The following is a 27,388-nucleotide window of genomic DNA, read 5'->3' on the forward strand; positions in this document are numbered from 1 at the left end:
AGTATTCCATCATTGGAATATTAAATTTGGATTTGTAGACTGTGAGAAGCTGATGGGAGTTGAAGTATTTGTGAACTCTGAAGAGGAAACCAAGTTTTCTGGAAGCATATTTGAGAAGAGGAGGGGTGGTTGTGTTGATCTTGGTGGGGACAAGGATGGTTTTGCATCTTCGACTGATTATAGGAGACGAGGTTTTTGTGCTCCCATTTGGCAGCAAGGGACTAAGAGGAGGTGTGCTGAGATCTATAATTGGTGGAGGGTGGTCATCATCAGCAAAGGAATGGACAGGTTTGTTAGTACCTGTGAGATGGCCACTGATGAAAAGAAGTAAGAGGGAGGGCGAGATGACAGAACCTTGAGGGAAACCATAATGAATGCAAGGTTACCATCAATGCAAGTCGAGATTGATCGCCCAGCGAGAAACCATGAGATGAGCTGAGGCTGAATATTATACACAGAGTTTTACTAGGAGCCCTTTTGCCAAATTCTGTCAAAGGCTTTGCTGATGTCCAGCACAAAAACTCAACTTTCTCTGAAGTGCTCAATGGCCGAAGACCATTAGTTGGCGATGCAGGCCAGGTGGTCACCATTTGGAGCTTTGCGGAAGCCATGTTGATGGTTATTGAGGAGGGAGCAGGATTTGAGGTGTGTAAAAGGTGTAGATCCATGAGACTCCACGACTTTGGAGATATGGAAGTCAAGGTAATTGGTTGGTAATTGGAGGGATCAGACATGTCACCCTTATTCGGGGCAGGGCAGACATAGGCTTCCAGCAGGCTGGATACATGAATGCCCATACAGTTGGAGAGAACGAAAAACTTGGAGAAAATAGGAGCAAGTTTGGGAGCGCAACGTTTGAGGACAACTGCAGGCATCCCATCTGAACCATCGGCTTTGTTGGTGACAAGGGAGAGCAGGGTCTGGCGAACCTTGTGAGTGTTCCATTTGATGACAGGCATAAGGAGGTTGGATTTAGGAAATGATGACGTCCACTCCTGCATCATCAGATGCATATGGCTGCCGAAGCAGTTTCTTGGCTATTGGGCACAATCCTGGTCGGGGTGTCCCGACCAGGGCACAATCCTTACGCAGGACACTCGAATGGCTCATTCATCCCAGTAAGCTGGGACATATTTCGCCGACATTGGAAAGATGACAGGCTGAGTCAACCCCACCTGGTGTTAATTCAACGACCACCCGGTTTGAACTCGGGACCCTAGAATCCCAAGCCATCACCCGGACCGTAAGCCGACATCAGGCTTTGGATTTAGGAAAAGCAGGAGTCATACTGGGGTCATCCAGAGTAAAGTTGACTACAAACCTTCCTTGGTTGACTACAAACCTTCCTTGGAAGTCCTTGGTGTCCTTGTGCTTTATAGGCTACTTCTCCCTCCCCCCCCCCCCTTCCCATGCCTCCTCCCCCCGGGCCCTCTCCCTTCCACACATCTCCCTGCTCTCGGATGTTGTGTCTGTGTGCTTCCCCTTTTCTCCCCATCTTGTCTTCCGCTCCCTCTTTTTGTGTATTTTGTTTGTCTGGTCGATTTGTTTGTGAAGTAAATGTTAGCTCTTTCACGAGCCTCGATTCAGTATACAAAAAAAAAACAAAAAAAAAAAACTGAGATGCAAGGGGTTGGCTTTGGTTTTAGGAGAGCTGGAGACGGAGCCATCAGTGATGTTGAGAGGAGGAAAATATGACTAACCGAAGGTGGGTGAGGCCAAAGACCAGAAGGCTGCTAGGGAGAGGACAGCTCGTCAGAGAAGAACAAGCTGATCAGATTTTGGTTCATGTCGGATCTAGATCGAGCTCACTTGCTTTCATGAACATGGCACGTGTTTTTCGGCTCACCTTTAATCCGTCCCGTGATGGTCAGGAAGCCATCGTCGTCAATGATCCCCAGATCTCCGGAGTGGAGCCAGCCTTCCTCATCCAATGTGCTCCTCGTATTTTCCTCCATGGTGAGATAACCCATGAACACGTGTCGGCCCCATATGCACACCTCGCCATTCTGCTCTTCGTCTGGGTTGCTCACCTTTGAGGAGCAGCCAGGAATGGATCTGCCACAACTGCACAAGACAAAAAATAAACATAGGGGCAATACCCCTGGTGCTCACCTGGTAGAATAAACAGTATACTGCACCGACTAAAGGTATTTTAAACCAATTTGAATGGTTGCGAGAAGACAGGGCAGCATGTAGAATTATACTAACATAATCATAAGACTTAAAACAAACAAACAAAAAAAATACTTATTCTGGGGGGCAACCCCCTCCCCCCCCCCCTCTCCCACCCAGTGTACCTTCTAAAACCCCAATTTTTCTAATGCCTGAACAAACATTGGTACATCATGGGTGATTAAGGTTGTGGTGAAGTTTCATCGAAATTGTGTGTGTAGTTTCTAAGAAGAAAGAAAATACCTATTTTGGGGGGCAAATCCCCCTCCCCTGTAGATCCCCGAAGGGGCAGATTTTTTTTAATGCCGTGAAAAAACTTTGGTACATCACGGGTCGTGAAGATTGTGTGTGGTTAAGTTTCATCAAAATTGTGTGTGTAGTTTCAGAAAAGAAAGCAAATTCCTATTTTGGGGGGGTCAAACCTGGATGCACTTTGACTGCTGGTAGACCCCCTTAGACCCCGGTTTTTTTTAATGCCGTGAACAAACTTGAGTCACAACATAACAAATATAATTTGTACCAAATTTGGTCGCAATCCCATCAGCGGTTTCGGAGAAGAAGTTTCAAGTGTTTACGGACTGACGGACGGACAACGCGGCGCCATCGCATAAGCTCCCCTGAACTTCGTTCCAGGTGAGCTGAAAACCCCATGATACACTTCACCAGGGATTGGAGGGAAACAAAATAAAGAATTGGCAACACGATGGTGAGGGTGTTTCGGATTGGAGTTTGACTTTTGTTTATAACTGGTCGAGTAATGTATGTGGATCATTAATTTGACGGAATTTTTATGCCTCCGCCGACAAAGTCGCCGGAGGCATTGTTTTCGGGTTGTCCGTCCGTCCGTACGGGCTAAACCTCATTTTTTTCAGCAACCACATGTCCGATTGAGACGGACTTTCACTTTCAGGGTAGGAGTGACACCCATGCAGAATGTTTTTATGATAATTGTGACATAGGTCACGTGGTGTGGCAGCCATCTTGGATTCAAAGCAAATAATTTAAAAAATATTTCTCGGAAACCGCTGAATGGAAATATTTGAAACTTGGCACATTGTCAATACTCCCAATAGGGAAACAAAAGCACGATAATGATGACCTCATAGGTGAAGTGGTGTACCAGCCAAAAATGTTTTAATCAAATTCCTTATCCTAAAAATCTGAAATTGCACGCACATGATCTATGACCCATTTTTATTGAAATATTAAATTTATGATGTCATCGGTCACATGGTTTGGCAGCCATTTTGGATTGAAGGAAAATATTAAGTAATTATATCTCTCACCCTATTGATGCGAAATTTTACAAATATCATCTAACAGCACTGTTGCATATAGTTTGAAAATTATGATGCCATAGGTCACGTGGTTTGGCAGGCATCTTGGATAGAAAAACGAACCTTATCCGATCAACACTAAACTTCACAAACGTGATCCCCTACCCATACATATGCAGAGTGATGGCATATACCCGTTGTGGGACTATGTGGAGGCATATTGGCGACGCATTCGCATTGTTATAGTTAGTTATAGTTTTGGTAACCAATACTCATAATCACAGGTTTCCTGCTTTAAGGAAGTGATTTGGCAAAATGGCGGTTGGTCAATGAAACAATCAAGCAGGTTGAACTTTGGTAATGATTGGATGCACAGCATGGTGACTATTTCCATAAGTTGGCCACAAAATGGGACTTTTATGACACCCCATCAAGTTTTCCATACTTCAAGTTGAACTTCCTGCTTTCTCCTTTTTGGAAATGCCCTCTCGTAGCTTCGAATTAAAGATTTGCAGCACCTCTGCCATTTTTGGATGAGTTCAACCGAAAGCAAGGCCATTTTAAATTGACATGTCATGGTGAAGGGAAATCCAAGATGGCTGCGCCCATGAAGATGATGTCACGTGTTACGTTGGAAACACCCTCCCACCCACCACCCCAAAGCGTCACATATTTTGTGTACAGTCCCTAAAAGAATCGTATTATGTACGATTTCCAAGGGCATTATGTACAGTTGACAATCAACGTGTACGCAACGAAACACATGCAGTAAAGGCCGACAATCTCGACAACTTACTTGCAAACAAAGGTCCTGGTCATATTTTAAGCACCTACATTATTCTTTTGTGATCACAACACCAAAGAACTTAAAAAAAACATTTTAAAGACAATTTCAATGTATTTGTGCGTCTGAGTAAAACTTCCATCACGTGGTTCACCTTCCTTGTTCCATTACCTGTGCATAAAATCAGTGGCACAGAGTGCGGATAATAAAGGTGAAAATGATTCAGATCATGATGCCATAACAGCTGAAATGTACAATGCTACAGGTTATACATCATATGAACAATATAAAGCGAATCATCAAAAATCAGAATAAACTGCGAAAAATATTTAAGGCAAAATAAACACAAAGAGTATCTTTACCTCCACCACCAAAGGTGGACGTAGGTTATGTTTTTAGCCCTGTTTTTCTGTTCCAGCAGGATATCTCAAAGTTATGCATGGATTCAGACAAAATTTGGTGGAGATGTTGTGTATGTGACAAGGACAAATTGATTCGATTTTGGTGAAGATCCAGATCTGGATACTCGAATTTCTATTAGACTAGAAGTGATTCTTCACCATTGATTGTTAGAGCCAAAAACTATATGTGGCACGATATTTCAAAAAGTTGTGGACGGATTCGGCCGAAACCTGGTGGACAGGTTGGGTGTGTGATGAGTGTTACGGATTCGTCACTTCCGTTGTGGTGGCTCTCATCCACTTGAGACTGAGACTGGGAATTTCTGGTTCCATGTGTTATTATTATTGTTGTTTGAGGGAAATAGCAATTATTATTGTCAAAAGGTAAAAGGAATGTTTTAAAATGAAACAGGAACCGGACAGCGATGAAGAGGAAGAAGAAGGGGAAAAGGGTGAAGCGAGTGAAATCGGACAAGAAGCGAGTCGTTTCAAGGTCCGGGGCGAACGTTGTCGAACGAAAGTCGCTAGTGAACTTTCGGGGTTCCTGGGAAAGGAATTCCTGTGACAGAGTTGTTGGCGCTGTGACTGTTCCACCTGCGTATCAGGTTTGGCGTTGGGTTCCGAGGAATCATCGTCGTGTCGTTTTGACCCGAGTACGGGCCGTCTGCCATTTTGACTCACGCAGGACTTGTGCTTCGCTCGCAGTTTCGTTTCTTTTCGACAATTCTCACCGCATTCAGACGTCGATCTGGGGTGTGTGTGTGTGTGTGACGTGGCTTTTTGAAGGCTAATTTGTCCATACCCGAGGGTGTGATTTCTCAGTCGCCTGTAGGACGCCTTTGGATTTCCCAGTCGCCTTGAGGGCGCCTTTGTACAGCTTCGGCTGTGTGACTGCCCTTGCCATCCGCACGGGATTCTGGTCTCGATTAGACATCGTTCTCGCGATCGCTGGAGCGAATCAACTTCGTCTTGAAGCCGGGAATAAGAGACATTGGGGAATGTTCTTGTTACGCTCACTTGGAGCACAGTGAGTTACTTTATACTAGCTGATGGTACCATCATAAGATATACATTGATTGTACTTGTGATTGCTATTATTGTTGTACTGTTATTCTTGTGTGATTTTTAATACAATATTTGTTTGTTGGTAACAATTGGTGTGGTTTCACCATTGATTTTTGACACAGAATAACACATTTTTCTGCCGTGACTCCTCTCGGGGCTCGGAGGTACACCGTGACCAGGGGGTCGGGGAAGAGCACGTAACACGAAGAATTGATTCAATGTTGGTGAAGATCCAAATCCGAAAACTGCAGGTTGGGTTGGCGTTGCTTTGCGATCACACCACACCTCCAACCCTAAACCTCACCATTTACCTCCCACCCATAGTTATATCCTTTTAGTTTTCTCACAACCTTCATCTATGGCCATTGTTGTGAATACGTTGTGCTGGAGTGTCGCTTTGATAAATGGCACAGACTTGATGGACCAAGTTTCCAAGTTCACTTGAAATGTATATATTTTCACAGGGGGTGGAAGGAGCTAAGTCAGCTATTTACAAGAAGCTGCCACACTCAACCCAAATGTTGAGAATGGGAACATCTGCTAAACAAGAAACTTTCTTGCATTCAACTTGCAACATTGATGTATGTACAAAGCAACTGGTGGATGTCACCATCACTAACAAGTAGTCGTGTTGGTTGTTTATGCTTGCTATTGTCACTTTGAACTTCAAATGAGTTTGGAAAGTGGTGGATAGAAAATACACAACAACCAAGCAGTAAATAGTTTGCGTACAAACCTTCCAATGCGGTACGTATCCTTCACGTTGATGTTCTGCGGTCCCGAGCTTTCACTCATGCCGTACAGTTCATAAATGGGGATGTCAAAACTCAAGAAGTACTCCAGGGTTTCACGTGCTATAGGTGCAGCCCCCACGTAACAATGTTGGCAACGATCCAGACCCAGGGCCTGGCGAACGTTCTTGAAGATCAGCGAGTGCGCCAGCCCGTAACTCCATGGATGGCTCTGCCTGTAGAAGTGATCGGGGTGTGAAAGACTGATTTCATTTCAAACAAGAACGGCACTCAGTAGAGAGTTGGCCTCCACCTGGTTGGCCATATCACTCAATGGTGAAGCACTTTAAAATTCTACCAGCTGGATCCGGATCCGGATCTTCACCAAAATCTAATCGATTCTTTCTGTCACACACACAACCTGTCCACCAAATTTCGTCCAAATCCGTCCATAACTTTTTGAGATATCCCGCAATGTATAGTTTTTGGCCCCTTCTCCCAATGGTGAAGAATCACTTTAAAAATTAAATAATTCTCGTAACGGAATCCATATTCAGATCTTCCCCAAAATCGAATTGATTAGTCATTGTCACACACATAACCTGTCCAACAAGGTTCGTCTAAATCCATCCATAACTTTTTGAGATATCCCGCAATGTATAGTTTTTGGCCCGATCTCCCAATGGTGAAGAATCACTTAAAAAATTAAATAATTCTCATTTCCGAATCGATATTCAGATCTTCACCAAAATCTAATCGAATCGTCCTCGTCAGACACCCAACCGGTCCACCAGGTTTCGTCCAAATCCGTCCACAACTTTGAGATATTCAGCTATGTATCGTTTTGGCCCTATCTCCCAATGGTGAAAAATCACTTTAAAAATTCTAGTAGCCGGATCCGAATCCGGATCTTCACCAAAATCTAATTATTTCGTCCTTGTCGCAAACGCTGCATCTCTGCCAAATTTCGTCCGAATCCATCCACAATTTTTTGAGATATTTTGTTCACAAACAAACGGACAGACAAATAGACAGGGGTGAAAACATAACCTCCATCACCCTTGATGGCGGAGGTAATGAGATGAAAACAAATAACATACCTGAGCCAATGAACCAAACCAGTAACACCACAAAACATTTATCATTAATTTAGGAATAAATTAAGAGGAATGAGTTGGTATATTTATGTAATGCGCACTATATTATGAACGAATTTGAAGGCCCATGCTGCACAAATCCTTTTTTTTTTTTTTTTGTTAAGGATCCATAATGCAATGATGTAAATTATCCTTTGTTTTTTGTTTTTTGTTTTTTTAAGGATCCATAATACAATGATGTAAATTATCCTTGGTTTTTTGTTTTTTAAGGATCCATAATACAATGATGTAAATTATCCTTTGTTTTTTGTTTTTTAAGGATCCATAATACAATGATGTAAATTATCCTTTGTTTTTTGTTTTTTAAAGGATCCATAATACAATGATGTAAATTATCCTTTGTTTTTTGTTTTTTAAGGATCCATAATACAATGATGTAAATTATCCTTTGTTTTTTGTTTTTTTAAGGATCCATAATACAATGATGTAAATTATCCTTGGTTTTTTGTTTTTTAAGGATCCATAATACAATGATGTAAATTATCCTTTGTTTTTTGTTTTTTAAGGATCCATAATACAATGATGTAAATTATCCTTTGTTTTTTGTTTTTTAAAGGATCCATAATACAATGATGTAAATTATCCTTTGTTTTTTGTTTTTTAAGGATCCATAATACAATGATGTAAATTATCCTTTGTTTTTTGTTTTTTAAAGGATCCATAATACAATGATGTAAATTATCCTTTGTTTTTTGTTTTTTAAGGATCCATAATACAATGATGTAAATTATCCTTTGTTTTTTTTAAGGATCCATAATACAATGATGTAAATTATCTTTTGTTTTTTTTAAGGATCCATTATACAATGATGTAAATTATCCTTTGTTTTTTGTTTTTTAAGAATCCATAATACAATGATGTAAATTATCCTTTGTTTTTTGCTTTTTGTTTTTTTAAGGATCCATAATACAATGATGTAAATTATCCTTTGTTTTTTTTAAGGATCCATTATACAATGATGTAAATTATCCTTTGTTTTTTGTTTTTTAAGGATCCATAATACAATGATGTAAATTATCCTTTGTTTTTTGCTTTTTGTTTTTTTAAGGATCCATAATACAATGATCTTTATCTTTATCTTTATCTTTATCTTTATCTTTTGTTTTTTTTAAGGATCCATAATACAATTATGTAAATTATCCTTTGTTTTTTTTAAGGATCCATAACACAATAATGTAAATTATCCTTTGTTTTTTTTTTTTAAGGATCCATAATACAATGATGTAAATTATCCTTTGTTTTTTTTAAGGATCCATAATACAATTATGTAAATTATCCTTTGTGTTTTTGTTTTTTTAAGGATCCATAATACAATTATGTAAATTATCCTTTGTTTTTTGTTTTTTAAGGATCCATAATACAATGATGTAAATTATCCTTTGTGTTTTTGTTTTTTAAGGATCCATAATGCAATGATGTAAATTATCCTTTGTTTTTTGTTTTTTGTTTTTTTAAGGATCCATAATACAATGATGTAAATTATCCTTGGTTTTTTGTTTTTTAAGGATCCATAATACAATGATGTAAATTATCCTTTGTTTTTTGTTTTTTAAAGGATCCATAATACAATGATGTAAATTATCCATTGTTTTTTGTTTTTTAAGGATCCATAATACAATGATGTAAATTATCCTTTGTTTTTTTTAAGGATCCATTATACAATGATGTAAATTATCCTTTGTTTTTTGCTTTTTGTTTTTTTAAGGATCCATAATACAATGATGTAAATTATCCTTTGTTTTTTTTAAGGATCCATTATACAATGATGTAAATTATCCTTTGTTTTTTGTTTTTTAAGGATCCATAATACAATGATGTAAATTATCCTTTGTTTTTTGTTTTTTAAGGATCCATAATACAATGATGTAAATTATCCTTTGTTTTTTGCTTTTTGTTTTTTTAAGGATCTACAATACAATGATGTAAATTATCTTTTGTTTTTTTTAAGGATCCATAATACAATTATGTAAATTATCCTTTGTTTTTTGTTTTTTGTTTTTTTAAGGATCCATAACACAATAATGTAAATTATCCTTTGTTTTTATTTTTTAAGGATCCATAATACAATGATGTAAATTATCCTTTGTTTTTTTTAAGGATCCATAATACAATTATGTAAATTATCCTTTGTTTTTTGTTTTTTAAGGATCCATAATACAATGATGTAAATTATCCTTTGTGTTTTTGTTTTTTAAGGATCCATAATACAATGATGTAAATTATCCTTTGTTTTTTCTTTTTTTAAGGATCCATAATACAATGATGTAATTTATCCTTTGTTTTTTTTAAGGATCCATAATACAATAATGTAAATTATCCTTTGTGTTTTTTTTTTTTTTAAGGATCCATAATACAATGATGTAAATTATCCTTTGTGTTTTTTAAGGATCCATAATACAATGATGTAAATTATCCTTTGTGTTTTTTTTTTTTTAAGGATCCATAATACAATGATGTAAATTATGCTTTGTTTTTTTAAGGATCCATAATACAATGATGTAAATTATCCTTTGTGTTTTTTTTTTTTTAAGGATCCATAATACAATGATGTAAATTATCCTTTGTGTTTTTTAAGGATCCATAATACAATGATGTAAATTATCCTTTGTGTTTTTTTTTTTAAGGATCCATAATACAATTATGTAAATTATCCTTTGTTTTTTTAAGGATCCATAATACTGTTGTGGATATGAGAATGTTTTTTTATTTTGTTGTTGTGGTAAAATGTTGTTGTAAAAGGTTGTTGTAAAATATCACCCCTCCTCCCTCCGTTTGTGGTTGTATAAAGGTCAAAGGGCGTTTCCGTAGTTAGTCCATAAAACATACATGCAGGACACGATATATCCTTTCTTTTGACAGTTATATCCTTATTATGTGTATTAGCGTAAGGCTGTGTCTTCCATTAATTGAAATACTCCATTGCACCAGTGAAAGAGAATAGATCCCCTTTCCTTCCCATCCCCAAAATCTCCATCCCATATTACATCCCCTCTCGTCATTGCCGAGCCTCGATTGCCCATATTACATCCCCTCTCGTCATTGCCGAGCCTCGATTGCCCATATTACCTCCCCTCCAATAACCGCCATTGACCACGAGGCTCGAGTCAGGGAAGAAAGGCGTGTCTCCACCTCGTCATAGAGGGGGAGGAGTGAACCAGCCCCGCTCGACCAACCATGAGCCAGGGGTTCGGCTAGAGAGGGCGGAGGAAGAGCGATCGGGGAGGGTCGAAAAGGTTGAGGGGCGGGGGCCTATATAACCCAAGGCAGGGCGTGTCCAGGAGGAGAGATGCGTTTTTACAGAGGAGAGCAGAAGACAGAAAGGCCTGGAGTTGGACTTTGAGTTGGTCTGAGTTGGTTGGGAGTCGGTCGTCAAGTGCAGAGTGGTGAAGAGTCAGTCAGTAGAGGTGGTGGTCAAGTGGTTGCGTTGGTTGCGGTGAGGAGTCGGTGGTAAAGAGTGAGGGACCAAGAAAGAAAGAGAAAGAGTCCTGAAGCACGAGAGGAAGTTGTTGGACTGGGTGGGACTAAGGAAGGAGAGAGAACCCGTCACACCAATCCCCCAAGCTCCGCGTTGGCTCCACCAAGCTCCGCGTTGGCTCCACCAAGCGTTCAGCTCCACCAAGCTCCGCGTTGGCTCCACCAAGCGTTCAGCTCCACCAAGCTCCGCGTTGGCTCCACCAAGCGTTCAGCTCCACCAAGCTCCGCGTTGGCTCCACCAAGCGTTCAGCTCCACCAAGCTCCGCGTTGGCTCCACCAAGCGTTCAGCTCCACCAAGCTCCGCGTTGGCTCCACCAAGCGTTCACCTCCAGCCATCCACCTCCTGCAATTCCCCGCGTGAGTCCGTCTTTTGTTTGTTCTGTCCTGGGTTAATTAAGTCTGTATAAGCTAGTATTTTCCCTGTGTCACCTGCGTCTTATGTGTTGTAAATAAACCTTGATTGCTTTCTTTTTGCTTGTGTGTAAATAGCCAATAAATTCAGTCGTATTTCCAAACCTTTCTTTGCCTTCTTTTTCCTCTTTGCATTCGTCGCCTTTGTCTTTTCCCCATTGGGCAGCTACGGTGCGATACGGCCAAAGTTCGGGTGGAATCGGGTGAGTTTTGTTAGGTCGCGGTCTTACACCACCGCTCGGTCTATAACATCTAACCGCGATCTATAACAATTGGTGTCGAGGAGTGAGATCGGACCCGGAGCGCGTTTACGCGCTCGAAATTATAAAGCCGAAATTTGTTAGTTGTATAAAAATCCGAATTTTGAAATCGCGCCATGGCTGTTCAAGGCGACGGGATGCCGGTGGGAGAGATAGACGGGGTAGAATCGACCCAGGACTTAGGAAAAAAAATGGTGGAGGAGAGTAAAGAAGGTGTGGTTGAGGGTGTATCAGGTGCACAAAATGGCGTCCTCACGCACGTGGGTGAAGCGGCACCAAATTTTGCCGCGCCCGTGACCGTACCACTACCAGCGGGCTTTGATGTGGGGGACTTCATGGCGCAATTCACCGAGATGCTGAGAATAGAGGGGGAGAAATTGAGTAATAGAATTGACGCGATATTAATGAACGGAATGAGGGCCAATAATGAGGGAATGGCGAGGGACAGAGCCGCATACGAGGAAAGGGAGCAGAGGGACAGAGACCGCAAGTTGGGCGAAAGGGTCCCAGGGGTGCACGAGGAAGTAACGCGGGCCGAAAAGCGCTGGTTGAGCGAAGCGGAGGAAAGCACGGGTACAATGACGGGGGTAGAAATCGCGACCCGGGGTTTTGAAAAGCCGGCGACCGATGAGGTAGAGGGAATTTTATTAAAGCCAACGGTCGTCGAGGTGAACAAAGAAATTATGGGTATAGTTGAAATTGGAGAGACCGGGGACTTAAAGTTAAAAGAGCAACAATCGGAGGAAGGAATGGAAATTGCTCAAAGTCTAAATGCACATCCTGATGCTGTACTCGCTAATCCAAATGGAAGTTTGCAGGTTTTGGTGCAGGGAGGAAGAAGAACCCCGAAGGTGAGACGTGCTGTATATTGTGCGGGTAGATTTTGCAGGAGGATGTTTAGCGACAAAAGAATTTTCGCGCGCTTGGGATCGAGGAAGCACCCGGGCGTTGGTGAAGGGTCCCGTGTGAGTGGAAATGGCACGCGTGTGAGGAAAAAGTGTGCGTCGGCGAGTGGGTGTGTTATAAAGTGTGGGAGTGAAACCGAGTGCGAGCGAGAATGCACGTCGGTGTGTACGGGGTGTGACACAGGGAGTGAGAGCAATACGGAGTGCACGCCCATGGTGAGTGTTACGGAGGACGTAACGGAGGAGAGGTGTGGACCGAAGTGTGCGCAAGAGGTGTGGTGTGTAACAGAGAGAGCGTTGGTGGAATGTACGGACGGCGTTGGAACGCCAGGTTTTGTGAGGGTGAAAGGGGTAGCGTATGCTTGTAAGCATGCAAGTGAAGCGTCGATGGTAACCGGTTTAGTGGTTAGAGCGACGGATAGCCGATGCGAGCACTCGGTGCGAGGGGTGCTTGGTTGGGTGCGAGGCCCGGCGTCGATCGAAGCTGCGTCGTTTCTCTTCGAAGCGTCGTTGCCGATTCGGGCTTGGCCCCGCCCCGCACGGTCGAGTCCGGGCTTTGTCGGGCGAGGCGACCGGTCCGGTTCAAGGGCGAGTGGGAGGAGGCGGAACGGTGCCCCCTCGTGGGGACGGGGTTCCGACCGGGGGAGATGGAGCCATCGGGCCCGGGACCGCAAGGTGCCGCGCCGAGATGGTGCGTGGAATCTCGGTCCAACCAAACCACCTCCCTTGAACCGAAAGCCGGACGGATTCAACCTGCAGGCAACCAAACCACCCGAATTCATTGCTCGGCTTTACGAAGCCGAGTTTTAATGATGTCATGACGCACCGAGGCTAGGATATAGCGGACTGTGATGATGGTGATCGTGATAGTGATAGTGTTTTGGACCCAAAATTTGATGATTGGCAACGGATTGGCAGTAGTGATTGGCAGATGATGGGCAGTGATTGGCCAAATTTTTAATTGGTTGGAATTTAGGTGTACAAAATTGATAGTGAGAGACCCCCGATGTGGTGGGATGGCAAATCCACCATCCCTCACAGACGTGGGGCAAAGGAGCTATAGTTTATGGGGTGTATGGCAGTGAAAACTAGCCCGGGTGGGTTAGGTTATATTGTAGGGATCTAGAAGAGATTGACATTAGGTAACGTTAAGGTTAGTTAGTGACTGATACCTGTAGTGGGGACGCAGGTAGATTAGTGTGGATGATAATGACGTGGGAGCGCAATAGTTTAAAGGGACGACTGGGAAGCGCAAGTTTCAGAAGGGAGTAGTTAGCTGAGATGATGCCGTGTGTGTGAGGATTGAACAGGTGAGAATTGGACAGGTGTGATTGCACAGGTGTGCAACTGAACAGGTGTGTGGAGCAGTGTATGAGGGAGTAGTGGTGATTGTGTGTTGTGTTGACCAACTGGTCCAGGAAGAGGAGGAGGGTGCAGGTGGCACCAGGTAGGATTGCACAGGTGTGCAACAACAGGTGTATGTGGTTGTATGGAATAAATGGTATGGAGTAGTGGAATGGATGGTAGTGGAGTGAGAATGGTGGAAATTGTGGAGTGGAGTGGATGGTGCAAAGGTGTGAATGGGGGAAGAGTGGACCCCCATCACGGATACCCGGGGCGGGTAGTGTAAGTGTTAGGTAGAGGGTACAGGTAAATTGTAGTTGGATATTGGCATCTGTGGTGCGGGTGACAGAATGGTATGTGGATGGGTGCGTTGGTGTTGTGGAAATGGCTGGGCGTGTAGCCTGTTAGTGTGTGTAGTTGGTTGGGCGCTCCACCACTGTGAGGATGTCGGCCAGGTGAGGCCGCAGGTGGGCTCTGGGAGCCGGTAGTAGTTGTTGTGGATGGGGCCCGAGGATCCGGAGGACGGACCCGGGTAGCCCAGTGCCAGAGGGCACCGAGTGGGGTGACAGAGCCAGGAGGGGCCTGCCCCAGTTAGATAGGTTAGGGTGAGGAGCTAGGTAAGCTCGGGTGGCAACTGCAGTGGTGGAGGTGTGCAGGTGGGTAGACCCACTGGGAGAGGTACACGTCGCAGCCCAGAAATTGTGCTAGAGCACCGGGAGATGAATCGGGGGAGTGAGACCCCAAATTGAGAAGCACCACAGTTTGGCCAATGGGAATTGGTTTTTAGAACCCATAGTGTAAGAGGGCCAATGGTTTGGCCGGAGAAAGAACCCGGGTAGTGTAAAGTGTGTTAAAATCATTTAGAGGATAGTTAGGATGAAGGATCTCCTCGCACCATCTGCATCCACTCACCTGAGGTGACAGGTACTCCACACCATGCCATGTTTAATTATTTTTACTGTGCAAATGTTTGGAATGTGAGACGCATCATGACGTGGGTGTGACATTGTGCGTAATTCCATCTCTTCCTCCTTATGAGGATTGATGATGAATTGATGATGGCAAATTTTTGAAGTAGAGGGATTGTGGTGACGAATTTGGTATAGGGGAAATATGGGGAAGACGTGACAGTAGTGACGAATTGGTAATGTGTAGATTTTGTACATATGGCGTAAGGGCAAGGGTAGGCTAGGTGACAGGGGGGTGACGTACGGTAGGGACGAGCTTTCTCACTTCGCCCTCCGTACGCATTTTGCCTTGCATTGCCTTTTTGACGTGTACCCTTGAGACCTTACCCCTCGCTCATCTGTCTTGTCCCCCCTTTTTGTCTCCCACATGAGGACCTGAGCGCCGTTGGGCGCCGAGGGGAGCGTGCGTGGGTCGGCCATTGTGCGCCCGAAATTCCCAGAACCAGCTGTCTGCATCGATGCACCACGTTATGGACCACATGTCAGTGGCCGAGCACCACTTATGGACCCCATGGGTTGGGGCAAGGCCCCTCTGCTGGAACCGGCCATGAGGGCCCGAAATCTTGCTGGCGGACCTTGGCCACAGGGCACCGATGCCCCACAGGTGAACCACACTAGTCGGCCCTGTGGGCCATAAATAAAATCAAATAAAAAAGGACACATTGGGCACACTTTATTGAAAATAGGCCGCCAGTAAGCAAAGCAAAAGAATGACAACATCTGGAAGAACAAATAATAACCAGCAGAGGGAGCCGAAGAGCAAGAGATCACCTGCAGGGTTTGGGTTTGTTGGATTTATTTTATTGATGAACAGTGGTGACTGCACTGATTGGTGCTTGAGGGTGTGTTGGTGCGTTATAGGTGCTTTCATGGTGCATTGATGCAGAGCAGACTGTCCTCCCCCCAGAAAGAACAATTACAGGTCCTGGGTTAGTTTTGTAAATAAAAATAGCGTCAATTGTAAATAATGCTTCCCACCGTCAGTGTGTAGTTTGAAGACCATTCCGCAATTCGGTTAACTGTGGGCGTAAGTCTGTTAGGCAGGGTGCAATGGAGCAGCGGGACACATTTATTTATGTTTTAAAACTGTCGCACTCAGGGTCAGGCTAAAAGTAGAGGGAACTACACCTACATGCCACACTAAGGTAAAAGTAATAGGCCCGGGACGTGCCTAAGGGGAGGAGGGTGCAGTGTTGTGGATATGAGAATGTTTTTTTATTTTGTTGTTGTGGTAAAATGTTGTTGTAAAAGGTTGTTGTAAAATATCACCCCTCCTCCCTCCGTTTGTGGTTGTATAAAGGTCAAAGGGCGTTTCCGTAGTTAGTCCATAAAACATACATGCAGGACACGATATATCCTTTCTTTTGACAGTTATATCCTTATTATGTGTATTAGCGTAAGGCTGTGTCTTCCATTAATTGAAATACTCCATTGCACCAGTGAAAGAGAATAGATCCCCTTTCCTTCCCATCCCCAAAATCTCCATCCCATATTACATCCCCTCTCGTCATTGCCGAGCCTCGATTGCCCATATTACATCCCCTCTCGTCATTGCCGAGCCTCGATTGCCCATATTACCTCCCCTCCAATAACCGCCATTGACCACGAGGCTCGAGTCAGGGAAGAAAGGCGTGTCTCCACCTCGTCATAGAGGGGGAGGAGTGAACCAGCCCCGCTCGACCAACCATGAGCCAGGGGTTCGGCTAGAGAGGGCGGAGGAAGAGCGATCGGGGAGGGTCGAAAAGGTTGAGGGGCGGGGGCCTATATAACCCAAGGCAGGGCGTGTCCAGGAGGAGAGATGCGTTTTTACAGAGGAGAGCAGAAGACAGAAAGGCCTGGAGTTGGACTTTGAGTTGGTCTGAGTTGGTTGGGAGTCGGTCGTCAAGTGCAGAGTGGTGAAGAGTCAGTCAGTAGAGGTGGTGGTCAAGTGGTTGCGTTGGTTGCGGTGAGGAGTCGGTGGTAAAGAGTGAGGGACCAAGAAAGAAAGAGAAAGAGTCCTGAAGCACGAGAGGAAGTTGTTGGACTGGGTGGGACTAAGGAAGGAGAGAGAACCCGTCACACCAATCCCCCAAGCTCCGCGTTGGCTCCACCAAGCTCCGCGTTGGCTCCACCAAGCGTTCAGCTCCACCAAGCTCCGCGTTGGCTCCACCAAGCGTTCAGCTCCACCAAGCTCCGCGTTGGCTCCACCAAGCGTTCAGCTCCACCAAGCTCCGCGTTGGCTCCACCAAGCGTTCAGCTCCACCAAGCTCCGCGTTGGCTCCACCAAGCGTTCAGCTCCACCAAGCTCCGCGTTGGCTCCACCAAGCGTTCACCTCCAGCCATCCACCTCCTGCAATTCCCCGCGTGAGTCCGTCTTTTGTTTGTTCTGTCCTGGGTTAATTAAGTCTGTATAAGCTAGTATTTTCCCTGTGTCACCTGCGTCTTATGTGTTGTAAATAAACCTTGATTGCTTTCTTTTTGCTTGTGTGTAAATAGCCAATAAATTCAGTCGTATTTCCAAACCTTTCTTTGCCTTCTTTTTCCTCTTTGCATTCGTCGCCTTTGTCTTTTCCCCATTGGGCAGCTACGGTGCGATACGGCCAAAGTTCGGGTGGAATCGGGTGAGTTTTGTTAGGTCGCGGTCTTACACCACCGCTCGGTCTATAACATCTAACCGCGATCTATAACAATACAATGATGTAAATTATCCTTTTTTTTTTTTCTTTTTTTTTTAAGGATCCATAATACAATGATGTAAATTATAAATACAAGCAAAATGGAGACGATGGAGATGTATGTTCCTGAGAGAGTTATATTTGATGCATGAGCGCTTTCATCTGCTTCACGAGGGCATCAGGAAGAGCACTACAGATGTTATTATGGAGTTTTTTTAAAAGTAAAAAAAGACTGTTCATAACAATAACATCATAATGTGGCGGACACGAAAGCACTGACGTGGTGACATCACCCCGCACACCAAGTGGGGGTGGGCCATGCCGGGGAGAGAGGCGTGGCCTCAGGATATACACGGGGCGCGCAACCCCGAGCAGCTCAGTGCTGCAGTTTGAGTGCTTTGAATAAAGACTCTTTTGTATGAACCGCGTTGTCCACTTGCTCCTTTTGTAAGCCTTAGCGCGTGCCGCACAGCACTTCATTTGGTGACCTCGACGTTGGATCTGCCGTAGCGATCCTTCCGAACACGACGCCATTGCAATGGCAAACAACGCGATGTCGGTCAAACTTCCCGAATTTTGGGAGGCCCAGGCCGAAGTTTGGTTCGTCCAAGCTGAAGCCCAGTTTCAGCTTCGGCGCATCACCAGCGACGACACGCGCTACTGCCACGTCGTCGCCTCCCTCGGGCCCGGCACGGCCGCTCGAGTTGTGTCCGTCCTTCGCCACCCACCGGACGGCCACAAGTACGAGGCGCTCAAGCGGCTACTCCAAGCCACGTTCGGCCTCACGGAGGACGTACGGGCCGACCACCTCCTGGATCTCCCCGAGCTCGGCGACACGCGCCCGTCGGTCCGAATGGACCATATGCTGTCGATGTTGGGCGACGAAGCCCCTGGTTCTCTATTCCGGGCGCTTTTCCGTCGCCAACTACCAGCACAGGTACGCCTCGCGTTGGCCGGGACCATGATAACGGAACCCCGAGCACTGGCCGCCGAGGCAGACAGGTACTTCGCGGCTTCGGACACGCGGGCGAGAGTCGGTGCGGCCGTCGCGGATCTCGAGGTTGATGCCGATGCACACCTCGTGGCCGCCGCCACGCCCCGCCCATCACCGCGGAGAAAAACCCCACCACGGGGAAAACCGCCGGCTCCACCAGCCTGGCGGAGCCAGCCACGCTCCTCCAGCTCCAACACCTGGTGCCGGTTCCACGCCAGGTTCGGCCACGAGGCTCGACAGTGTCATCCGCCGTGCTCCTTCGACAGGTCGGGAAACGCCCGGGCCGACGCTCGATAGTGGCAATGAGCGCCGGCCGTTCGAACAGCCTACTGTTCATAACGGACACCTTATCCGGGCACCATTACCTGTGCGACACGGGAGCGCAGGTGAGTGTCGTTCCTGCCGATACGTCGGACAAGCACACCGGGGGCGGGGGCCCCGCGCTGCTTGCCGCGAACGGGACGCCCATCCGTACGTACGGAAAACGCTGCCTCTCTCTGCGGTTCGGAGGGCAGGTTTTCCGATGGTCGTTCGTCACCGCCGACGTGCCCATGGCATTGCTTGGCGCGGACTTCCTGTGTGCAAATGGGCTCCTGGTCGACATAAAGCACAGACGTCTTGTCCAGGCCGAGACGTTCAGCTCGCTCGCTTGTGCGCTGCCCAGCTCGTCGAGCAGCTCACTGAGCGGCTTGCCGAACGGTTCGGTTCCGGCCACGTTGATCTGTACGCTTCCGGCAGCAGACGAATTCACCCACCTCCTCGCCAGCTTCCCGGCCCTCACGCGGCCCACCTTCTCGGCGGGGGCTGTCAAGCACGGGGTGGCCCATCACATCCCCACCGTCGGGCCACCGGTCTACGCCCGGGCATGCCGCCTCGAGCCGACGAAGCTAGCGGTAGCAAAAGCGGTGTTCGCTACCCTGGAGCGACTCGGCATCGTTCGGCGCTCGGAGAGTGCTTGGGCATCGCCGCTGCACATCGTGCCGAAGCCCGGCGGGGGATGGCGACCGTGCGGGTTCTATCGCCGTCTTAATGACGCCACCACCCCCAACCGCTACCCCGTCCCCCACATTCAGGACTTTTCCGCCCGTTTGGCGGGCATGTCCTTCTTCTCGAAGGTGGACCTCATACGCGGCTACCATCAGGTCCCCGTCAGGCCGGAGGACATCCCAAAGACGGCGGTCATCATGCCATTCGGACTCTTCGAATTCCTGCGGATGCCCTTCGGTTTGAAGAATGCGGCTCAGGCGTTCCAGCGGCTGATGGACAGCGTCTTGCGTGACTTGGATTTTGTATACGTCGACCTGGACGATATCCTCATCGCCAGCGCGTCCCGCGAAGAGCACCTACACCACCTCCGCATGCTCTTCGAACGCCTGGGCCAGCATGGCCTGATTGTGAACCCCGCAAAGTGCCGGTTCGGCGTCGCCGAAATCGATTTTTTGGGGCTCCGCGTCACCAGGCACGGAGCCGTCCCCCTGCCGGCCAAGGTGGAGGCGGTGAAGGGGTTTCCGCGCCCCCGCACGATCAGGGGGCTGCAGGAGTTCCTTGGCATGGTGAACCTTTACCATCGGTTCCTGCCCCGTATCGCCCAGCTCCTGCGCCCCCTGCACGAAGCTCTCCGAGGTAAGCCGGGCAAAGGTGATGTTACCTGGACCGAGCAGATGGACGTGGTGTTCACGGGCGCGAAGCTCGCCTTGGCTAACGCCACCATGCTCGCGCGCCTGATGCACCAATCGCCCTCACCACCGACGCCTCGGACTACGCGGTGGGCGCGGTGCACGAGCAATGGGTGCGTGGAGCTTGGCAACCGCTGGCGTTCTTTAGCCGGCAGCTTCGCCCGCCCGAACGCCGTTACAGTACCTTCGACCGCGAGTTGCTCGGGCTTCACTTGGCGGTCAGGCACTTCCGCCATCTGCTCGAGGGCCGTGCGTTCACGGCCTTCGTCGACCACAAGCCGCTGGTCTTCGCGATGGGCAAGGTCACCGAGCCGTGGTCGGCCCGGCAGCAGCGTCACCTCTCGGCCGTGTCCGAGTACACGACGGACATCCGGCATGTCGCGGGGAAGGACAATCCTGTGGCGGATTGCCTTTCCCGGGCCGTCGCCCACGCAGTCCACCTCGGCATTGACGATGCCCGGATGGCAGCGGACCAGGCCACTGACCCCGACGTCCAGGCCTTGCGGACCGCCGTCACGGGCCTCCGCGTCACCGATGTGCCGTTCGACGGCGAGGGCGCGGCCCTCTTGTGCAACGTCTCCCTCGGGCGGCCTCGCCCCATCGTGCTCACGGGCTGGCAGCGCCAGGTGTTTGACGCCATCCACGGCCTGTCCCACCCGGGCACGAGGGCCTCCCAGAGGTTGATCGCCGACAAATTCGTCTGGCATGGCCTCCGGAAGGCCGTCCGCGGCTGGGCCAGGACGTGCCTCGCGTGCCAGCGTGCCAAAGTGCACCGGCACACCCAGGCCCCATTGGCCCCGTTTACGGTGCCGGAACGCCGGTTTGACCACGTCCACGTGGACCTGGTGGGACCTCTGCCCCCCTCGCGGCGTTTCACCCATGTCCTCACCATGGTGGACCGCACCACCCGGTGGCCGGAGGCCGTGCCCTTGGCGTTGACGACGGCGGCGGACGTCGCTCAGGCGTTCATCGCCACCTGGGTCGCCCGGTTCGGTGCCCCCTCAGACATCTCGTCCGACCGCGGCCCCCAGTTCACCTCGGAGCTCTGGGGGGCGGTCGCGCGGGGGCTCGGGGTCCGGCTGCACCGAACCACGGCCTACCACCCCCAGCCTAACGGCCTCTGCGAGCGATTCCACCGCTCATTGAAGGCCGCGCTCCGGGCCACCCTCCGCGACGGCGGCTGGGTCGACAGGCTCCCCTGGGTCCTGCTGGGCCTCCGGACGGCGCCCAAGGATGACCTGCGCGCATCCGCGGTGGAGTTGGTCTTCGGGCAACCGCTGCGGGTGCCGGGCGAGTTCCTCCCCGACTCCACGGCACCATGGTCCGCGGAGTACGTCTTCGTACGCCACGATGCCCACCGGACACCACTGCGGCCCCCATACGATGGGCCTTTCCGCGTGCTGGAGACCGGGGTGAAGCACTTCACCCTGGACATCGGCGATACTCCTGACCGCGTTTCTGTGGACCGCCTCAAGCCGGCCCACCTCGACGTGGACCATCTACCGCCAGTGGCCCGACCCCCCACGTCGGGGCCGCCCCCCTGCGGGCGGACCCCCGGCACCGCCCAGCCCCGCCGCCACGCCGCCCCCCGGTCCTGCACCCATCCCAGGGGCAGCCGGAGGCATCCCAGATGGCATCCCTGCATCCCGGACGCCGCCAGTCGCCAGGGGGCGCTTCGGCCGGGTCATCCGTTTGCCCCGCAAACTGACCCTTCAGGTGCGTGGGGATTCTGGGGGGGCGCGTGTGGCGGACACGAAAGCACTGACGTGGTGACATCACCCCGCACACCAAGTGGGGGTGGGCCACGCCAGGGAGAGAGGCGTGGCCTCAGGATATACACGGGGCGCGTAGCCCCGAGCAGCTCAGTGCTGCAGTTTGAGTGCTTTGAATAAAGACTCTTTTGTATGAACCGCGTTGTCCGCTTGCTCCTTTCGTAAGCCTTAGCGCGCGCCGCACCGCGCTTCAACCGCGCTTCAATAAGAACATAATAACGCAAGAAACACATTTTACCGTAAAGAACAGTCACCAGTGAGTTTTGTCGGAGCTTTTCATATTTACAATCTCTGCCTTCGCTCCTGCTCCTCCAACAAGGCAGCAGTGGGAGACGAGGGTGGGAGCTACTGCTGGGAAGATGCTTTTCCTTGTCAACTTGGATGTGCAGGTAAATATACCCAGCACTATCACTCTCAGGCCGTTTTCCAGACATGAGTCCGGGACTGTACGAATGAGCGATGGAGCTAGGGACAAGTGAGCAGATGCTAAACGCTAAAGGGGGTGAGTCATTGGCTTCATGGGATGATGGAGGTAGTTGGGTGCATTTCCTTCATATGAACACTATTTGTGGTGGATTCTAATAGATTTGTGATTTTTGATGGATATTTTCCCCCAGTTTTTACCTCCGGATGTTTTCACCCCTGTTTGGCTGTTTGTCTGTTTTTGTTACTCCCGCGAGGGAGTAATGCATTCGATCGTGTCCGTGTGTGTGTGCATGTGTGTGTTCGTGTGTTTGTGAACAAGATATCTGGAAAAGTTCTGAACGGATTTGGATAAAAGTTGGTGGGATGATTGCCTTTGGGATAAGGAAGAATTGATTAGTTTTTGGTGAAGCTCAGGATATTATTCCGGATCCAGGAAGTTTTTGAAGGATTGTTTACCATTGGAAGATGGGGTCATTTTTTTTTTTTACATTATCTTCTATATATTCCATATTTAACATTGTGATATGAAAATAGTTTTCATATTTGTTGTAAATGTTGTTTAAACTCGTGGTTATGTGTTCGAGCGGTGTATTTTGTTAGCAGCGTCGTCTTCAAGGTTCTTTTTTTTTTCTAATAAAGACATATTCTGTCATTTTAAAACCACCAAAGTGTGTATTCGGTTTCCCCGTTTCATAAAATGTATCGTTTGATACGTATAATGCTTTAAAAGGTTGTTTTTTTTTTGTTTTTTTTTTACCTCAGAAGAGATATCAACATTTACCTCAGCGAATGTCAATCGCGGTGTCAGTATTTGATGAACTTATAAAGACTTAGGTGAGTTATACGTGTGACCAGCATGTGCACAGGATTCTTCCCAGAAGAATGAGTGGTCGCATTAGCTTGTACGACCTAAAATGAGCGAGCTTTGTTTTCACGTTTGGGCCAGTTTTACATGTTGTATCCGTAAGGAATGAAACGAACGTTTTCCTGGCTTACAATTTTATTTGAAGTCACACATGCCTCAAAATACACTCACTTATATAGAATTGAACGCTGAATCCGAAAATGAAAGTGAAATTGCCTTGTTTTTTTTTTAACATTATCTTCTATATATTCTAAATATATATCTGTGCAGTGTCTGTCTTGTGTTGTCACTGAACTACTCCTTCAAACTTTTCTGAAATCGTACTATTCCAACTTGACCCACGGCGGGAGTATGCGCTCTACTAAGTGGCGTTCTAGTTTTGTTTTATGAACAAGATGTCTCAAAAAGTTGTGGACGGATTCGGACGACACTTGGTGGAAAGGTTCAGTATGCGACAAGGAAGAATTGATTCAATTTTAGTGAAGATCCGGATCTGGCTGGTCGAATTTTTTAAGTGATTCTTCACCATTGGGAGATAGGGCCAAAACTGATACATATCAGGATATCTCAAAAAGTTATGGACAGATTTGGACAAAACTTGGTGGAGAGGTTGCGTATGCGACAAGGAAGGAATGATTCAATTTTGGTGAAGATGAGGATCCGGCTGCTAGAATTTTTTAAGTGATTCTTCACCATTGGGAGATAGGGCCAAAACCGATACATAGCAGGATATCTCAAAACGTTATGGACAGATTTGGACAAAACTTGGTGGACAGGTTTTATGTGTGACAAGGAAGAATTGGTTCAATTTTGGTGAAGATCTGAATATGGATTCGGATACAAGCATTATTTAATTTTTAAGTGATTCTTCACCATTGAGAGATCGGGTGAAAAGCGATATATAACATGATATTTCAAAAAAAGTTATGAACAAGTTATGAATAAACTTTCTGCTTTGAGTGAAAGGCACTTTGAATGAAATGAAACTGCTTTCTAAACAGTTTTCTAAGAGTGTAATGTGAAACAGCTTTCTAAGAGGTAGCGTTATGAGGTGTGCCTGTACAAGGGGGACAATAGGGACGTGTATTGGTGCGGGAGATAGCAAAGCAAATCAGCCCACCCAGCCTGTGCTACAACACGAGGGCACAATACGCGTCAGATTATCATCTATCTATAATTCCAGTAATCTCTGTTTGTACGTCTGTACGTTTGTACGTCTGTACGTTTGTCTGTGACCGCTGTTTCTCGACAACCACGGGTCCGATATACTTTTAACTTGCCAGGTATATTGCTGGGGACCCGAGGATGTGCCTTTTCAAGGTTTCATATTAATCGGACAATTACTTACCGAGCTATGTCCAAAAAACGATTCAACCAATCAGAGAGCAGCGAACGATCGCGTGTGCCGAACGTGGAGGACACACTCTGCCTCGGATGGCACATTTGACAGCGTATTCATTTATTTCACGTTTGCAAACTATGTTGGCGTTAAACTATGTTTTAAAACTAATAAAACCGAATTTGCGATTCATTCGCTTTCCTGCGCGTTTGTGCACGCGATGGCGATTTCTTTACCAAACTCCGGAAGCCGTTCGCTTTGGACCAAACCATTGCATGTAAATAGAGGGGGGGGGATTGTCACCGTACTCGCAAGCCGTTCGCTTTGGACCAAACCATTTCATGTAAATAGAGGGGGGGGATATATTTTTAGATATAGATATAGTACGGGCAATGCCCTAGTTGTAAGAAAAACACACAATCCGGAGAAGGCCGTGTGCTGCACGCTAACAGGGAGTCGGATTTAATCTCAGATAAGTTTACAACTTTCATGAAATTCACCAGAATGAATTATTGGGCCACTGCGCCGCTTTGACACGGTCGCATCAATTAGCTTGTAAACTCGTTGCGAAAGCTTCCAAACACGGTCTTTCGTAAACTTCCTGAGGAGTCAACAGGAAGCTGAGGTTGGAAGCATACTGCATGTGTATGCAGAAAAGGCACTTTGAGTGAACCTCTGTTTTCCTTTTAGCTATGCATTACATCCAAAAATGACAAATGTTCAAATCACACACACCACAATCTACACCCACTAACAACCTCCTTACTCCTAACCATGGGTGGACAGAGCCGCATGGTTCCCTGGTCACAGCTAGGTGGGCCGGTCTACTGGCAGGCCACCGCCGATCACCTTTTGGGATTAGGAAATGACTGGATTCACGATCAGACCGACAGAACGAGAGGCGATGATATCGGCCGATTTTCCATGGGGTGAACAGCCTTACGGAAGAAGAACTCCAAAGCATCAGCGAAAGGTCCGGAAAAAGCATCCGGAAGGTCCGGAAGAAGCATCTGGAAGATCCGGAAGAAGAACATCCGGAAGCATCCAGAAGAAGAACTTCAACGCATCAGTGAAAGGTGACACACCTTGATTCTTTCACCACAACTTGGCTAAAGACTGAACTATTCGACTTTGCGGGAAGTGGGACTCACTGAGAGGTAGTGTGCCAGGCAGTTATTAAGTGCCCCCTTGTAATGAAGATCAAAGGAACCAGAGATACCTGCACAGATTGTCATCGAAGAGACCCTCACACCACTTCTGTTCTAGTGAAGATTGTGCAGGGTGCCGTTAATCCAGTTTTTTGAAAAGGTACAACATGTATGGTACCGGTACTTTAGGGCCTATCACGCATTGTATACATGCCCCAAGTTCTTGTTGACGCCATTGGTTTCACAGGGGTCAAATCTTGTTCGTGTTCTTACTTTCCCACTCCACTGAAGTGTCATTATTACGTGTTCATAACTCAGAATGAATGTCCCAAATAGTCTTGAATAATTGCATTGGTAAAATCGCTCTGAGTTGAAATGGAAGTTATGGGTCAAAGAATGCTTGGAATGGCGCATTTTGCCTTCAAAATCTCCACCCCTTGTCTCCCCAACAAACCATGCCAGTGGGGTTGCGCCTTCAATGCTCACGGTGTCAGGCCAGGTCTGCCACGGTTCCACGTCCCATGAGTGGGCCAGACCTGGGTGGTTTATATACCCAGTCTGCCCCCCCCCCCCCCCCAAGTCTAACTTCTCCCAACCTCTTCTTTATTTCTCTCTCTCTCTCCTCTCTCTCCCCTTTCCTCCCCCTCTCTTCTCTTCTGTTCCCCTCTCTCCCCCTCTCTTCTCTTCTGTTTCCCTCTCTCCCCCTCTCTTCTCTTCTGTTCCCCTCTCTCCCCCTCTCTTCTCTTCTGTCCCCCTCTCTCCTCCTCCTTCACCAGCTCTCCCTCCACTATCCCTCCCCCCACCATCTCTCTCTCCCCAGCTCTCTCCCACCCCCCCACCACCCCTCAACTATCTCTCTCCCCCTCCTTCCCCAGCTATCTCCCACTATCTCTCTCTCTCTCTCTCTCTCTCTCTCTCTCTCTCTCTCTCTCTCTCTCTCTCTCTCTGTGTCTGTCTCTGTCTGTCTCTCTGTCTCTCTGTTCCAACTCCCCATCTTATTGTCAGCTCGGATCTCCTTTTTCCAATCCTTCCTCATTCAGCCACATAACCCCACAGCCACAAATTCTCGATCCACTCTTACAGGTGCCAAACATTTAATCACAGGGTTCATAATTAATTTTAAACGATGGTCAGGTTTCCCAGGATAAACACCAACACCAGAAGTGCAAAAACACAAAAATGATAAATTTCCGATTCATGAAGAGTCTTTCCACATTTCCACTAAAGCAACTATTCCGAAGCACATTTGCATGGTGAGGAACAAGTAAAGCAAGTACCCTTTCATTGCAGCGATGTTGGCTTCGAGGCCGACCTTTCGTCCCCAGGAAATAAGAGACCGCTTGAGGAAACCAGAAGATGCACTGGCAGCTTTCATTTTTTCCATCATCTTTTCCCACACCCGTGGCACACCGAGGAACATTGTCGGTCTCACTTCCTTCATCGTGTTCACTAAAGTGCCCTGCACACCATTGTTAGATTTAACAGTAATGGTTGTTTATTTTTGTCAAAATTGCAGTTTCAAATGTGCCGCCATTGAATTCATTCTACAAGCACGCAGGAGCGAA

The 27,388-nt window shown here is 47.3% G+C and overlaps 2 protein-coding genes across 11 annotated transcripts in view; one reads left to right on the plus strand and one right to left on the minus strand.

Moving 5' to 3' along the window:
• LOC137421270 (long-chain-fatty-acid--CoA ligase ACSBG2) overlaps positions 1–27,388 on the minus strand; it is a 113,619-nt gene that overhangs the window by 9,505 nt on the left and 76,726 nt on the right. For all 9 annotated transcript variants that reach the window (XM_068107161.2, XM_068107165.2, XM_078771652.1 and 6 more), the window contains 3 exons: positions 27,101–27,282; positions 6,436–6,666; positions 1,847–2,064 (listed from right to left, as the gene is read on the minus strand). In XM_068107161.2, the coding sequence (XP_067963262.2) occupies positions 1,847–2,064; positions 6,436–6,666; positions 27,101–27,282 (631 nt within the window). The remainder of the gene's footprint in view (positions 1–1,846; positions 2,065–6,435; positions 6,667–27,100; positions 27,283–27,388) is intronic.
• The window catches only part of LOC137421260 (GMP reductase 1-like), a 905,715-nt gene continuing 895,071 nt past the window's right edge, over positions 16,745–27,388 (plus strand). For both annotated transcript variants that reach the window (XM_078771658.1, XM_078771657.1), the window contains exons 1-2: positions 16,745–17,032; positions 17,224–17,292. The gene's annotated coding sequence lies outside the window, so the exon portion shown is untranslated. The remainder of the gene's footprint in view (positions 17,033–17,223; positions 17,293–27,388) is intronic.

This window comes from Myxine glutinosa, chromosome 2 (assembly GCF_964187855.1).
Source record: "Myxine glutinosa chromosome 2, kmMyxGlut1.1, whole genome shotgun sequence".
Lineage (NCBI taxonomy): Eukaryota > Metazoa > Chordata > Myxini > Myxiniformes > Myxinidae > Myxine > Myxine glutinosa.